Source organism: Myotis daubentonii, chromosome 12, assembly GCF_963259705.1.
Source record: "Myotis daubentonii chromosome 12, mMyoDau2.1, whole genome shotgun sequence".
Taxonomy (NCBI): Eukaryota; Metazoa; Chordata; class Mammalia; order Chiroptera; family Vespertilionidae; genus Myotis; species Myotis daubentonii.
This window is the reverse complement of record NC_081851.1, coordinates 55,809,719-55,825,710: the sequence shown is the minus strand read 5'-3', so window position 1 is coordinate 55,825,710 and position 15,992 is coordinate 55,809,719. Positions and strand designations below refer to the sequence as shown.

The 15,992-nt window shown below is 45.4% G+C and overlaps 1 protein-coding gene across 3 annotated transcripts in view; it reads left to right on the top strand.

Annotated features, from left to right (window-relative positions):
- Nucleotides 1-15,992, top strand: part of PRKCE (protein kinase C epsilon) — a 481,203-nt gene that overhangs the window by 371,046 nt on the left and 94,165 nt on the right. For all 3 annotated transcript variants that reach the window (XM_059659939.1, XM_059659937.1, XM_059659938.1), the window contains one exon: nucleotides 10,978-11,132. In XM_059659939.1, the coding sequence (XP_059515922.1) occupies nucleotides 10,978-11,132 (155 nt within the window). The remainder of the gene's footprint in view (nucleotides 1-10,977; nucleotides 11,133-15,992) is intronic.

Here is a 15,992-nt window from a genome sequence, read left to right as displayed (position 1 = left end):
GTGCATTATTTCCAAGTTGCCAATTTCCCCCAGATTAGCACATTTTCATTTTGGCTTTATTAAAGGAGTCAGAACATGAAAGGGATTTAGCACAGAGGTGATGTCAACCACGCTTTCTTGCCACGATGGAGTGGTTCATTTGGCTCAGGGCAGCCATGCATATGAATCCAACAACATGTCTATAGGACTGAAAGTCAAGCCAAGTGTGGTTGATAGAATGAAAAAGACAAGAAATACAATTATGTAGTGAAAGCACAGCTCTCTAGTCATGGGTGGGGACTTGAGGCCCTTGTTTTAATCTTGTTTGGCCCTACAGTTGCAAAAACACAGTAAGCACAATATCAGCTGCACAGTAGGTGCTTTATTATGGCAATACCAGAATGGCTTGGATGAGCCCAGTATGGTGTGAAGCATTGCAGGAATGCAGCCAGGTGCAGGGGACATGGCCCTGTCACTCCAGGAGATACCTTCTGTTGTGGAAAGCCGTGGTTTTCATGAGCGTGCACTTTGTCCGTCAGAGTGCTGGAATGGAGGAAGTCTAGAAACCATTGGCCCAAGAATTTACGCTCTAGTTGGATTTTATCAACACGTGGAATTTTCACAAAAAGATGTAGAACAAAATGCAATGAAATCACCACATCTTAACGTTAGAAGGAGCCTGACAGCTGCCTAGTGTAGTAGTTCCCAAACCTCACTGATCATTAGGAACTACCTGAGAAATTTAAAACTAAGTGAACCTTCCAAGGGCCCATCCCAGAGTTAGAAGCTCTGATAGGGGGACCTGGAAATCTGTATGCTTTAAAATGCCCCCAAAGGATTCTTAGGCTCAACCAGCTCATCTGGTTCATCCTCTCCATGAACAAAGCAGGTTTCTGTTAATGGCCCTTCAAAGTGGTCATCCAGCTGAAGCTGACATCCTCAAGTTGGAAGGAATTTACTGCAAAAGGCAGTGGAATCCAATGTTGGACAGAGGGTTGTAATAAGAGGGGCCTCACTGTATCTTCTACCTGTTGGTCTTAGTTGGGTCCTCTGGTCCTCTGCAGTAACAGATTGAATTTACCAACATGGCAATCCTTCAGAGTTTTAAGAGAGCTCCTCTTCAGTTTGTTTCTTTGTTTGTTTGATTCATTCCCTCATTCAGTTCGGACTGTCAGCATCCTTTAAGAGTGGATTTATTGAGGCTGATCATTGCCACTTCCTTCAGCTTCTCCTTTTAAGCCCCAGCTTCTCCTCACCCTCCTGTTGCCTTCCTCTGGATGAACTCTAGTTTGTCAGTGTCAATATGGTGCCCAGAAACAGACAACTCACTGACCATGTGCTCTGACCAATAGTCCAACAGGAGCTCTAAGAACAGTTGCTACCTGTGTCCTGCTTCTACCAAAGAGCTTTGTAAGGATAACCAAGGGATAACCCAAACTGATGCAGACAGAAAGCTTAGTAGCTGGTCAGGAAGGGAAACAGTCAGTGTTGGCTGAACTTAACAGGGATAAGCCAGATCCTGGTGAATGGAATGGAAGAGAGGTGTCATCCTTCCAGGATTCCAAGTAGAGGAAAAAAGTTCCATTAACTACCCAGAAAATTGTCGCACAGACCATAGTATGGGTGTACTACCTGGTCTGCAGGCTAAACAGAAGCTCTTGCCACATCATTGCTTCTCATGTGTAGGATCAGCTCTGACGGCTACCCTGAGCCATGAAGGTATGAGGAGGCAGCTTTCCTTTCTTCTCTGCATGGTGATCAACCTAGATCAGGGGTCCTCAAACTTTTTAAACAGGGGGCCAGTTCACTGTCCCGCAGACCATTGGAGGGCCAGACTATAGTTTAAAAAAAAAAATAGACGGCTGCTAAGCAACAGGCAGTGGCGGCAAAAACACCCGGCGGGCCGGATAAATGTTTTCAGCGGGCCGCATGTGGCCCGCGGGCCATAGTTTGAGGACCCCTGCCCTAAATACTTCCATCTAAACCGATTATGTTTTCTTCCCACAATTGAAGGGAAATATTGATGTACCTTCTCTATTTAGGGTCAGCTACCTGGTATTTGCTTATCTTTAAAGCTGTCACTAGAACTTTGCATATTCTTTGGAAAAAGAAAAGGTAGGAACAGAACTATTGTGATGTTGGCAGCTGGTTGTAAAGCGAGCAGTTAGTCAGTCGTGTGTACACAAGATTGAAAAGGGTTTCCTTGATTGCTTTCCACTGAAGGACTGGTCATTTTCACATCAGTGTGGGTACACTCTAATGTTCTGATTGGTTAGCAGGATTTCTTTCTAAATAAGCAAACAGGCAAAGAAACAAAAAGCAAAGAGAACGCAGCATCAATAGTAGCTGCAGTAACATGGTGCAAGGGTTGACCTGTCACAGGACTGCAGGCTTTCTGTGCAGGAGTAGGTGCATGAGCCCCCTGGAAACCACACCCCAAGTGTGGCCGCTGTGGGTGCTGCTTATTTTGCTTCAGGCACAGCAGATAATAAGATGACTCTGAGGTTCTGGAATCAGAACAGCAGCTATTCGGCTGCTTCAGACCTGTGTAGAGTGCACCTCTAACACCTGAGCTGGAAACCAGAGAGACTCAAGTTATTTCTTGAGCAGCACATGCACTGAGCCCAGACAAGATGGGGATACACAAGAAAGGGGCATCTTGAGCCCCTGCAGGGTACACTGGACGCACATGCTTGGGAAACAACTAGTTTGATACAGTCACACACTGGATTGGGAAGAGCAGTCTGAGTTCATGGGAAGAGGCTTGATTAAGTACCAGGTTCTTCTTGGTTGAGGAAATGGGATTGAAACAAGAATGCTTATATTCCTATGCTTAAAAACACACGGGACATGGGGGGTGGGGGGCATGTAGAACAAGGTAAGGGGAGGATAAATAGCAATGGAAGGAGTCTTGACATGGGGTAGTAAACACACAATACAATATACAGACGATGTATTGTAGAATTGTATTGCTGAAACCTGTATCATTTTATCAACCAGTGTCACCCCAGTAGATTCAATTAAAAAGAAAAACAAGGAACACTTCATAGGTCCTTAACTTTGGCTTTGAACATCTGACTACTAGTGACAGTGGGCTCTAGTGAGCAACCAATGTTTTCTTTCTCTTTAAATTATCTCTACCTTTGCAAGATAACCAGGCTGGTGAGTTGCGCAGATGAGTGAGGGCAAGCAAGATTCCTGACACGTTGCTGCTTTCCTGGAGTCCAGGTCAACAGGGACAGCGGACAGTAGGCAGATGCCATGCCCCAGGAGTGGCACTTGATGGGGAAAGCAGCCAATAGGTGTAAGCAAAGGAAGCCAGGTACTGTGAGGTGATGCTGAGGTACCAGAATTGATACTATGATGATGCAATGTACACAGTGATGATCCAGAAGTACCACTGTACTCTCATTGGCTATGTTCCCCATCTAAACCTTCTTGATTCTCTCCTTTTCAAAGAGGAAACCAAGGACAAGTCACTATTCTTACTTGGCTTTAGATGCTGCTCTTATTCATGGCAGGAGATCACTCTGGTGAGCCTATTGGGGGTCTCTACCATATGGACTGTCACGCTATGTGATGGAAACTTCATAAGACGTTGAGGGCCCTAATAAAAGGGAAGTTCTCTGTGTATTGAACCAAAACTCTTTCCTTTCCCCTTTGATGCTTTCAGGCACACATCAAAGTGTGTGGGGCAGGTTGACAGTAACTTGAAGTTGTTCCCTGGGCTAAATGCAGCTCTAACCAGAGGCAGGAAATGTTCATTTGAGCTTTATTGGGCAAGTCAGTTTGGTACAGCTTTAGGTCATTTTAAACTTAGGCATCCTGTGTAAGTTAAATAATCATAGTTTTAAGCAATTGGAAACAAATATCAGATGCACATGAATGAAGGTTGTATCTTCCCACCCTGGGGATTGTCATGTGGAATATTTACTGTTTGGCCAAGTCTAATTAGGTTAAAGCTTTCCCACTAGAAAACAGGCATCTCCCTTTTTACCCACAGTAGGGGGGACTCTACCCTCTATGGCTTATAGGAGATTGTTATAAGAAACAGCCATATGAAAACCCACTCTCTATTTTTCCATACCACTATTAGTGTTCATGTAATTGGCCATTGCTATAGGAATTTGGTTGAAATAAATCTGAATTTGGGGAAAGACCAAGGTCATTACACTTGAGTAAGGCCTTGGGAGGTGAAAGGAGGAGAAGAGAAGCTGAGAAAGTGTGAAAAAGACTTTTTTAAAAACAACAGCATTTTTTATTTAGATAATTTTTAGCTCTGTTGCTGCACAGGAAAATTTACATAATAATTATTATTACTTAGATGAGACACTCATTCTCTATTAATTGACAGGTAAATCCCCAGTAATAAAGATCCTCTTTATTATCTGCACCTCCCCTTTCTATACTATGTAGCTGACAGATCTGTGACCCCAATTAGACAAGGCTCTGCCAATCGCTCACATAGGGTATGTCTGTTGGCTTAGGAGCTAGAAAGTCCCACTCACCATGAACTGTTTTTACTTTATGGTAATGATGGCTGCGCTTTCTTTGTGGAGAAATAAAATGAATTTGGTTAAGTGTCTCAAAGTCTTTGGACCTTTCCCTTGGTTCTACCAAGGACGTGTAATGGAGCAGGAGGGTTGCTTCTTCATTGTCAAAGGTAACAGGACATTTAGGACGGTGGAAACAGGGAAGAGAGAGATTAACTTCAGGCTACCCTTTTCCAATCCATCTTGAACTCTGCTTCTAGAGTAGTTTTTCTCAACATCAACTTTCATGATGCCATTTTACAACTCAAATGATACCGAGAGTTCTTTACTTTCCGCCTGTGTTTTCAGAACCACCTCCCCTCCCTACCCCCAACCCCACTACCCAATCTATGGCCTTCCTGCCTGTCTCCAGAGTTTATGCCCTGTTTCCGATCCCGCTCATCCCCACATGCAATGTTCACTTTTCCTCACTGCTGCCCTGCAGGGCTATGCTTCAGACTTGCCAGGCTTTCTCTCCTCCCTCCTTCCTCCTCCCAGTGTTCAAGACTCATGTAAGTATGGTCTTTCCCTTCATTCATACTTGTCTCACCAAATTGTTTCAGCAATGGCCAGTCCCATCAATGCCAGTTGTATAGGGTGTCCCAAAATTCACGCAAGAAGTAATTTCGATAGAAAACACCGGTTTATAATTAAAAATTGTAAATTTTTCATTGATTCATAAAGTATACAGTATAGGGTTATGTATGGAATAGCACATCGGGTAAATGGCCTCCACGGCTTTGCTGGCACATACTCAAAGCTGTGGTCTTCATTGGTCTTCATTGTCCCTGCTCCTGGGCCATAATTGGTACTTGGTAATGCTTATCAAATTGAAGGGATTGAAATCAAAGGGCAACAGATATTAGAATCTGATTCAATAAACCAAGTAAAATTAGGCTTTTATTTTTTGTTGTTGTTGTTGTTGTTAATGCTCACACAAAATTCAAATCCTGCGTGAATTTTGGGACACCCTTTAGTATGAAAAAGAAAACATAGAGTTTTCTTCCATAAGTGGTGAAACAGACAGTTATTCTCTATTGGGGCTAAGAAGATACCACTCACATACATAGTGTACAACCTGCAGGAGAGCTGAGCACCTAAGGATAGAGCATTCTGCTTTCTATGCCTTCCTGTCTTCAATTCCTAGCTCCTGGAAGCCAAAGCCATGGCTTACGTCATCTTCCCTGTCCTCCAAGCTCCTACCCCAGGAAAGACCCTTTGTATTGACAGGTTAAATGTTTAGGCACGCAGGGGAAGCGGAGATGTAGAGCGAGGACCTTCAGACGGCACGTTGCAGAGTTGGTGCATCCTGTCACTGGCACGTCAAAGGCGAACTGTTCCAGGTCTGGTCTTTTGTTGGGCGCTCATGTGAAATTGATTCAAAAGCGATAGAATCTTTGCACATATAAACAGCGAAGAGAGATGGAGAGCGTGTGTCCAAACAAACCCGACTGGCAGAACATGCAGTGCTGCTGAGAGGAAGCCGCTGGCTATCCATCACACCTTGAAAGATGAACAGGGTGGGCCTACGTTTCCCTTCAAAGGCAGGAAAGCTTAGCGCTCTGGGAAAATGGACCCCAATGGGAGTTTCTAACCCACGGTGCTGCCCTTCCGGCTCGTAGGTCATTATTAACTATTCTCACCTTAAATGGCCATGACATATAATCTCTTTCCTAATTTCATTATTTTACTTGGTATCACAAGACCATAACTTTTAGACATTCAGGTGAGATTAAGGGAGGAGGAGGTGGAAGCAGGCTTTTAAAATCTTTGATTACCTCAGAAAACATATTTGCTTACTTTACCAGGAAGCTGGTGTTTTCTTTTGTTTTGTTTTCTACTGATGCCAAGAGGGGATTAATGAGTAGCCGCTGGGTTTGCCAGCTTTCTTTTGATTTCAGTTTATGTAATTAGGCAGTTCCCAGAATGACTTGAGGTTCTCACTCTGTGTCAAAACACGCTTCTCAGATGTGTTAGGTGTGGAGGTCAGAAACAGCCAACTCACCGAATGGAGGGAAGGGGAGTGAAAAACTTATCTTGCTTTAAAAAAATTCCTGACACTGTAGAAAGGGCTGATTATGTTTCGTGGCATGCAGCTTAAAACTAAATTTTAAAATGGGCTCAAGTTAGCCCTGGCCAGTGTGGCTCAGTTGGTTGGAGAATTGTCCCGTACACCAAAAGGACACAGGTTTTATTCCCAGTTAGGACACATATCCAGTTTGTGGGTTCATTCTGCATTGAAGGAATGTGCAGGAGACAACCAATCAATGTTTCACTCTCACATGGATGTTTCTCTCTCTCTTTCTCTCTCTCTCTCTCTCTTTCTCTCTCTCTCTCCCCCCCCCACCCTTCCCTCCCTCCCTCCTCCCTTGCCCTATTCCTTCCTCTCTAATTTAAAATTTTTTAAATGGGCTCAAGTTAAAATAGCTCAAAACGAGGTTACAAAGAGAAGTAATACAGGGAAATCAACTCTGGTTTACTGTTGAATTTCCAGCATCTAGAGCAAACATGTCAAATTTGCGGCCTGGGGGCCACATGCCTTATTTATTTGGCCCATGTTAGCCTTGGAGTTTGACATGCTTGATCTAGAGCAGGGATCCTCAAACTTTTTAAGCAGGGGGCCAGTTCACTGTCCCTCAGACCATTAGAGGGCCAGAGTATAGTTTTAAAAAAAAACTATGAACAAATTCCTATGCACACTGCACATATCTTATTTTGAAGTAAAAAAACAAAACGGGAACATATACAATATTTGTATTTGCATGTGGCCCGCAGGCCGTAGTTTGAGGACCCCTGTTCTAGAGCCTTGTCCATGGTGAGTATTCAATCACTCATGCATTCTACAAAGATATACTAAGAGCCCCCCCTGTGCTAGTTCTAGTTGCTGGAGAGTCAGTAAGGATCTGCACCTCCTGAGGCTCATAAGGAGTGAGCAGATTTTATCGAGTGCCTCTCTAGGTACGGAGTTCAGAGCCAGTGATGATGGAGGAAGAATAAGATGTGCCCTGAAGGAACTGAGCAACTCACGGGAAGTGAGGAAATCTGCCCACAAAACAAAAGTGCTGTTCAGAGCTGTAATTGAGTCATGGGTGCTGACACAGACAGACCCCATGGGGGTGAAAAGTCCGAGTGGGCACCATCTCCGTCTCTGGATTCTGCAGGCAGGAGGCTCACTGCAGTGGCTGCCTTGGCTTTAACTTCATAAGCAGTGAGAACTTGCAGATACAAATATCAGAACACCCTTTGGTTCATACTCTCTCTTACAGTTAGCTCTCTAACTTTATTTATTCTTCTACCCACACAATGCTTGTTTTTAAAGGAAATTATGGCAGTTTTTCTTTTGGGTTAGGCTAATTCCCTTTTTAAAAAAAAAAAAAGAATAACCCACAGTTCCTGCCTTCATTAAGAATACAGAGTACCAGGAGAGAAATACATAAATCAGTTAAACAAATAAAACTTCCACTGTGCTGAATGCTGCAATAAGAACATAGTGCACATTAGGGGGAGAAATCAGGGACAGCTTCCTAGAAGGAAAGATGACTGCACTTAAATCTGGAGGATGAGGAGAGATTGACCAGGTGAAGAGAGAGGGGGAAGCATTCCAAGCAGAGGGAACAGTATGAGCAAAGGCCCTGTGGCAGGAGCGAGTTTGCTACTGGGGCAGAGGGAACAAGAGACAGCTGGAAGTGATATGACTCAGGAGGTAGGTAGGGTCAGACCATATGGGATGCATAGCATATTAAGGAGCTTTCTATTCATCCCAACATAATTCTTTAAAAGAATTAATCAGAAGAATGAGAGGAGGAAGGGTGAAGGTTTACAATCAGCATTTCATTTCAGCAAGATACTCTGTCTGTAGTGTGATCAGCATTTGCTGCGGCAGGGGGGCAATGTAGAGAGCATTAGTAAAAAGGCACTCGCAAAAGGGATGATAATTACTTGGGCCATAATGGTGGCCATGCGGGTGGTGGAGATGGGCGGAAGTAGACAAATATGACAAGTTCAAAGCAATAAGTACAAAGATACAATAGGTAAATGCAACAGGGCTTGGTGATGGATGTGAGAGATGAGGGAGAGGGAGGTATTAAGAATGAATTTCTGGTTTCTGACTTTCACAACTGGCTGAGTGGTGATGACCTGCCCTGAGACAGGCGCCCTGGATGAGGACCATTTTGCTGGAGGAAGATTATGAAGTCGGTTTGGAACGTGTTGGGTTTGAGTGCCTTTCAGGCACCTAGAGGGAGTAGCAGAAATGCAGTTGGTTAAATGGGTCTGCAGCTTGGAGGAGAGGTCTAGGATGGAGGCAGACCTTTGTGAGTTCTCTCTAAGTCAAGGTGCATTGGACACTGTGGGTGTGGATGACATCGCATAGTGAGTACAGAGTGAGCAAAGGGGAGGGTCTAGAACAGGGGTGGGCAAACTTTTCGACTCGAGGGCCACAATGGGTTCTTAAACTGGACCGGAGGGCCGGAACAAAAGCATGGATGGAGTGTTTGTGTGAACTAATATAAATTCAAAGTAAACATCCTTACATAAAAGGGTACGGTCTTTTTTTTCAATAGTTTTATTCATTTCAAACAGGCCGGATCCGGCCCGCAGGCCGTAGTTTACCCACGGCTGGTCTAGAACCTAGTCCTGTGGGAATCCAATACCTAATGCTGGGAGAGGAGAAGCCTAAGAGGAAGCAGAAAAAATCCCTGCCAGAAATACAGCGGGAAACAGCCTGAAAGCCAAGGGAACAAGTGTTTGTTGGAAGAGACAGTGATCAGGGAGAAACGCTGGTGAAAGGACAGGGAAAATGAAGACTTGATAATGATAATAATAACAGCTGTAATACCTTCAGAAACAACAGCACTCGACAATCTTCGTGGAGCACCAATTATGAGCCAGGCATTTTAACCTATAATTTAATCCTCATAAGAAGTCTGTAAGGCAGGTCCTATTACCCTCCTCATTTTTACAGAGGAGAACACTGAGCACAGAGGGATGAAGTCATTAGCCTGCGGTCACTCCGCCAGTCAGGGATGAAATTGGGGTGGGAGCTCTTCCTCCCTCACAGCCCCTTTTCTTAAACGCTGTGTGTCCCAGTGTTGGGAGAAAAAAAGCAGCAAGGCAGGGTGCAGGGAGGGCAGGCTTTTCCTCTTTAAATATTTGGATTCTTTCAAACACAGCCCAGGAAATAGTTCATGGCCGCTACAGCCCGAGTCCAAGTTGGCGACCCTGGAATGGCGTTGCAGTGGCTGTTCATGATGGCGTGGTTCAGCGACATCAGGGCTGTGCTTGCCATGTGAGGGGCTAGCGCAAGTGCTCCGGGCCAGTGGTTCTCAAAACCGGGGTCCCTGGACCGGCAGCATCAACATCATCAACTGGGAACGAAGCGATGCAGGTTCTCAGGCTCCATCCCCGATCTTCTGAGTCAGGAGTAGAGCCAGGAATCCATGTTCTAACACACCTCTGTTTGATGCTGATGCACAGGTTTAAGAATCCTTGTTCTTGGGGATCCTTGAAAAGGAAAACTCCAATGACTTAGAATCCATATACCTCACAGATGCAGAACACCTTGGCAGAGGCCAGGTGGAGGAGCCAGTGGTTCTCAGCCCTGGATGCTCATTGGAATCACGTGGGGAGCTTTGCAACTACTGATGCCTGAGTCCTCCCCTCGACAGTCTGGTTTCATGGGGCTGGGGTTGTCCTGGGCATTCGGTTTTTGACATGAGGATTTGCATGGGGAATGGGTGATTGAATGAATGGTCGGCAAGGCGGCCTCTGTACTTCAGAGTACAAAATTGTACTCTGGGGAGAAAGCAGGTCTTGAAGGGGAAGGGCAGGGCAAGTGGAAGAGAAGCTAGACATTGAGCCCTTTGTGCATAGCAGTAAAGCCTGGAAAATTCTGGAGATTGTGGAGCGGGAGAAGGTCGTCTGAATTTGTAACAATTCTTAACAACGGACTTAATTTCAAAGAGATGCCACAAATAAAGGAGATGCACTGTTTCATGAGTGAAGTATCATTGTGAGTTTTGCTCTGTCTTAATGGAAGTGAGTCTATGAATTTTGACTGGAAACAATATGCTGACATTTTCCTGGCGGCTTCATTTAGGACTCAGTCTATATGTTAAGAAGGTACTTTGCTGCTCTGACCTCTCAAACATCACCATTTCCCCTTTGCTCCATGAACCTTCCACCCCAGCTGACCTGCTCAGTTTACGGGTCACTAAGCATTCCCACATCCAGGCATTTGTTCGTGTCCTCACCCCCCGCCCTCCCCCCACACACATACACACACCACCCCTTCTCTCCCAGCCTCGCCCCATGTAAAAACCTACTGCCCCTCTCTTCTGCTCCCCCCATTCAGAGAGCTCCCCCTTTTTCTAATTCAGCACCCAGTGTCTTGGAGGCGCCCAGTATGCCGGCCTGTGTGGGCAGCGGCAGTGGAACCAGCCAAATGACATTTTCTCCTTCCTTTCAGGACCGCCTCTTTTTCGTCATGGAGTATGTCAATGGTGGAGACCTCATGTTCCAGATTCAGCGCTCCCGAAAATTCGACGAGCCTCGCTCCCGGTTCTATGCTGCAGAGGTTACGTCAGCCCTCATGTTCCTCCACCAGCATGGAGTCATCTACAGGTAGCTCTTCTTTCCTCCCCTCTTTCCTAAAAGTGAAAAATTAAAGCGTTCTCCAGACACTGGAGCTGGCTTGGCTCCTGCCCAACTGGTCTCTTAGTGACCTGCTTGAGATCAGTTGTTTTAATTTGCTTACAGAGGACTTGGGGGCCGGGGGAGGAGGGCGGCTGTTTATCACCGTGAATGTTAATATTTGAATAGCCCCAGGAGACACCCTGCTTGTGCCAGTTTTGATTGAAAGCCCAAGAACGACATTTTAAAGGCCTGGCGCCCAACGACCTTGGGGTGACCTTCATTTCTTTCTCTCCCCACCCTCTTCCTTCAACATCAGGGCATTCTCTTTACTTTTTCCTTCTGTGCCATGAACTTCCTCCCCTTCCCAACCTCTTGTCGCTTCCTGAGTTTGTTTGGCTTAGTTGTCTCCAGCAGATAGAATCAGAGAAGGAGGAGTTGCTTGGGGGTCCAGGGTTTATGATCCCGGCCGAGCAGGGGAAGGGAACTAGACAATATCCAACAGGAAGTGACTCTTTGCAGATCCTCTAGTCCCTTATTACTGCCCTGTCCCCAGCCCAAGAAAACATAACACACACACACACACACACACACACACACACACAAACACACACACACTTTCCAGTAAGGCAGCAGGACTGTTTACGCAGGCTCTTCTGTGAGGTCAGGAATTCTGGGAGGAGTAAATATTTATAATTAGCAACAAGGACACTAAAGTTCCTTAAAATTTTTTCAGTGACTGTCAATTTCTTGGTTTTTGCTTTCTCCCCCTCTTTTTTATTTTATGTTAATGGGGTAGATTCGCTGGCTTGGTTCATCCCAGAACTTAGTCCGTCACAAGATCTTTACTGGTCAGTAAAACTCCCAGTCCTGGGAGCCATGCCCTGACTAAAATGTTCGTAAAGGGCTTCTGACCAACTTCTACCGCAGGCTTCGCTTCCTGCTGATATCTCTCAGTTTCCTAAAGGGTGAGTCTCTGCTCAGAATATTCAGTGGTTCCCAACGCGTTGCATAATAAAGCCCATACTGTCTAGCCTGCTGTTCATGGCCCTCCACGTTGTGAGGTCATTACTTGTTTCCTAGTGATGTGTGACAAACTTCCAGTCTAGAAATCAATGGAAAAATATCCTTGGGTGAGGACTTAAAAAAAAAATAAAAGGAATCGCTTGATAAGTAGATTGGGCCTATCAGGATAATCTTCTCATTTAACTCAAAGTCAAGTGATTAGGAACCGTAATTATATCTGCAAAACCCCTGTGCCTCTGCCCTATCATATCGCATAACCAAGATGGCGATGTCCCATCACCTTTTCCACATTGTTTTGGTTAGAGGTAAGCCACGGTTTCCACCAAACTCAAGAGGGGGATTATGGAATTATGCCAGAGTGTGAGCCATCAGAGGTCACCTTAGCTTTTGTCTGCTACAGCTCAATACACCTTTCTTTCTCACTTCCCACAATACCTTTTTAAACCCACCAAGGTTCTTAGCTTTACTCAAACTTATCTGCCAATTCCCAACTTCCCTGTGCATATGGCCCTCCTCTCTACCCTCCCTATCCAGCTTGGGGACGCCTCCTGCACTACTGCCTGCCTGCACAAGGCCTGGTTGCCCAGCCGGAGTGAGCCTCTCCACGCCCCCCCACCCCCCCAACACACACACTTTTATTTGCAATTTGAGGCTTTTGTGGCTGCACCTACCAATGTTCGCCTTGTGCTGGGGTGAGGCATCCATGTGGATTTTTCACTAAGTTGTAAACTCCTAAGGGCCATTTCTTTTTTTACTTTTACCCCTTAATCTTTTTATTTTACACAATTTTCTTGACTGCAATTAGTTTAAAACCCAGATCTCTGCCCTCAAAGCAGGTTACAAGCTAGTCAGAGATACCAGGAGTTAGACAGGTGAAAAGATCACCCATACTACAGGGCGATGCACTGTTAGGTGGCATGGCATGAAGAAGAATTGTCGTTCTTTGAGATGTCATCCCCAAGCCAGCCCTGTTAGAGTGGGCGGAATCATCTGTAGCTGACCAGCAGGGATTCAGAGGCTCACCTTAAGTAATTTGTCCAGGGCCACAGTTGGTAAGTGACAGGCTTAGGAAGTCTAACTGACTGACTGATCAACAAGCTAATGCTATACCTCCTGCCTTTCCAAGTCCAAGTCCAAACTCCAGCTTGTCATTCCAGGACTTGACTTTCCCTTACATTTCTACTTTTCTCCTCCTTTCCATGTTCCTAAAGGAATGTGCCCCTCTCACCACCCCTGTGAACACTTTTGCTCTATTGTCTTCTACGAACCATACTTTCTCCCTCTCCCATCTCCTTCCCACCTCTCTGACTGGTTCTCCTTGATCTCTATTACCACCTGTCCTGGTTCCTTCTTCCCTCCAACCCCTATTCGATAAATTCTGGTTTTCCCTAGGGCCTTCATCTTGCTTTATTCTTACCCTAAATACTCTCCTCAAGCAATTTCAACATTTGCATGCCTTCAAAGGACTCCTATGTGCCCGTGACTCCCATATCACGATATCCAAACCCCAGTTGTCTTAGAACCCTAAACAAGATCTTTCTCTCAAATGTCTCTCTCAAGACTTGACCTTCAAGGCCTTCTTCCTTCTTCCCTGGCTAGTTTGCAATCGTTTATAGACTTGGCTCACTGCTTCTTGGTTTTCTGCCCGTCTACCTATCCTTCTCCCCTCTGTTGTTTCCCAGTAGTCTTTCAGAGCACAGGCTGATTGTCCCATGTTCCCTTCCTTGCATCCTGCAACCCTTATAAGATAAAGCACTGTCCCATTCACTGGCTTTGGACTCCCTCCCACCCGACCCTGGGGCTGCTGTGCACAGCTCTGTGGTTTGGACACAGGCAGGACGAGCACAGGCATTGAGTGGGAGGTGGGGCTCTCTGCTGTGTGGCTGGCTTCTGCCCCAGAAAAGGGTGTATTTTCTACCCAGGGGAGATACCTCTTTGTGTTTCTAACAAAGACACAATATGTGTTAACAAGGCTCTGGTGGTCCACAACAATCCTTTCACTACTTCCCCTAACCGTGCACCCCACCATCTAGGTACTCCAGATTATTTGCCATTCTCCCCCAAATACCATTCTCTTTCACTTTTATGAGCCTTTGTGTCCCTACTGTCCTTGGATTTTCCCTTGCTCCTAATCTGTGTCTTGATCAGTGAGTAGTTCCCAATTAACTTTCGTAGTCTGGCTGCCTCAGAGTTCCCAGTTTAAAAAAATATGTAGATTCCACCCTGGAAGGTGTGGCTCAGTTGGTTGGAGTGTCATGTCATCCCATGCACGAGAAGGTGGCGGGTTCCATTCCCAGTCAAGTCACATGCCCAGGCTGAGGGTTCAATCCCTGGTCAAGGAGCATGCAGAAGGCAACCAACAGATATCTCTCTCTCTTTCCCTCTCTCCTTCCCTTTCTCCCTCCCTGTCTCTAAAATCAATTAAAAACATGTAGAGTCCCTAATACTGAGGGAGGGGGAATAGAGAAAGAATTGATGATTGCTAATATAGGGTGATGATACATGTGGGCTCACTATTCTACTTTTGTGCATGTTTTAAATTTACCATAATAATAATAATAACCTTTTAAAAAGAATAGTGATTCCAGGGTAACATTCCTAGAACTTTTGACTCAGTAGGTCTGGTCTGGGATTCAGGACTCTATTTTTTTTTTAAATAAATTTTTATTGATTTTAGAGAGAGAGGGAGAGAGAGAGAGAGAGAGAGAGAGAGAGAAACATCTACTGGTTGCCTTCTGCATGGAGATTGAACCTGAAACCAGAGCATGTGCCCTGACTGGGAATTGAACCCATGACATTCAGTGCACGGGATAGCATTCAACCAACTGAGGCAGACCAGCCAGGACATGACTCTGTTTTTTAAATCATTCCTCAGGTGATTTAGGGACTGCAGGTCTAAAAAATGCCATTATGCCTTCAGGGTTATGTCAAATGCTCCTGCTCTGTGAAGCCTTTCCTGATGACCCAGCCTGTCATGGGAATCATACCGACCTGAGTGACATAACATCTCCCTGCACCAGGCATCTTGCAGGTGCCCTTTGCTGACCTTATATTTTTACATGAAATGCCCTTCTGTGACTGAGAACTCCACACTTGAGTGCTCACCTAGCAGGCCTAGGACAATACCCTGCTTGTAGTAGGTGTTCACTAAATACTTATTCTTCTCATCTCCAGCTCCAGAGCTTTCCACTCAAGTGGGTTGCTACATCATAGGTGTGTACTTTTTGAAAGTCTGTGTTGGAAGCATTCCTAACATACAACACACAGTTTTTTCCCTTGATCCTAAAAGGTCTCCACTTCTTCATATCTTTCCTTTCATTAATTAATGAGGATCATGTGATCTCTATTTCCCATGATGCTTTGCTTTAAGCTGTCAGCAAAAAGCTGTTCAGGGTAGTTAGTCTGTAGCTGACTGGAGAGGCAGTATGTGTCCTATTGGCTGTCCTGAAGCTCAGGTAGAGTCCACGTTTTGTGTGCTATGGGGCTTTATTTGGAAGATTGGCAGAGCCAGTTATTGGTGGAGAACCTCAATGCTGAAGTTGATATTGAATTTTCCAGCCTTCCTGCTGAAATTTACACACAAAGTAATTAACGACTAATTGGCCAGTTTTCAAGAACTAAGAGATGACACTTCTCTGGCCAGAGGCTCACACATGCAGGAGGGCCCACGCTGACAGGCACGGCCCCCTTTCCTCTGGCCCCTCTCTGTGTCAGGCTCCCCATGCCAGGCAGCCAGAGAACACTGTCTCCGTGTCCTTTCCCAGCATTCCTTGGATGCCTCTGTGGAGGGAGGCATTAGCTCACCGAGAGGTGGAGGTTTTGAAG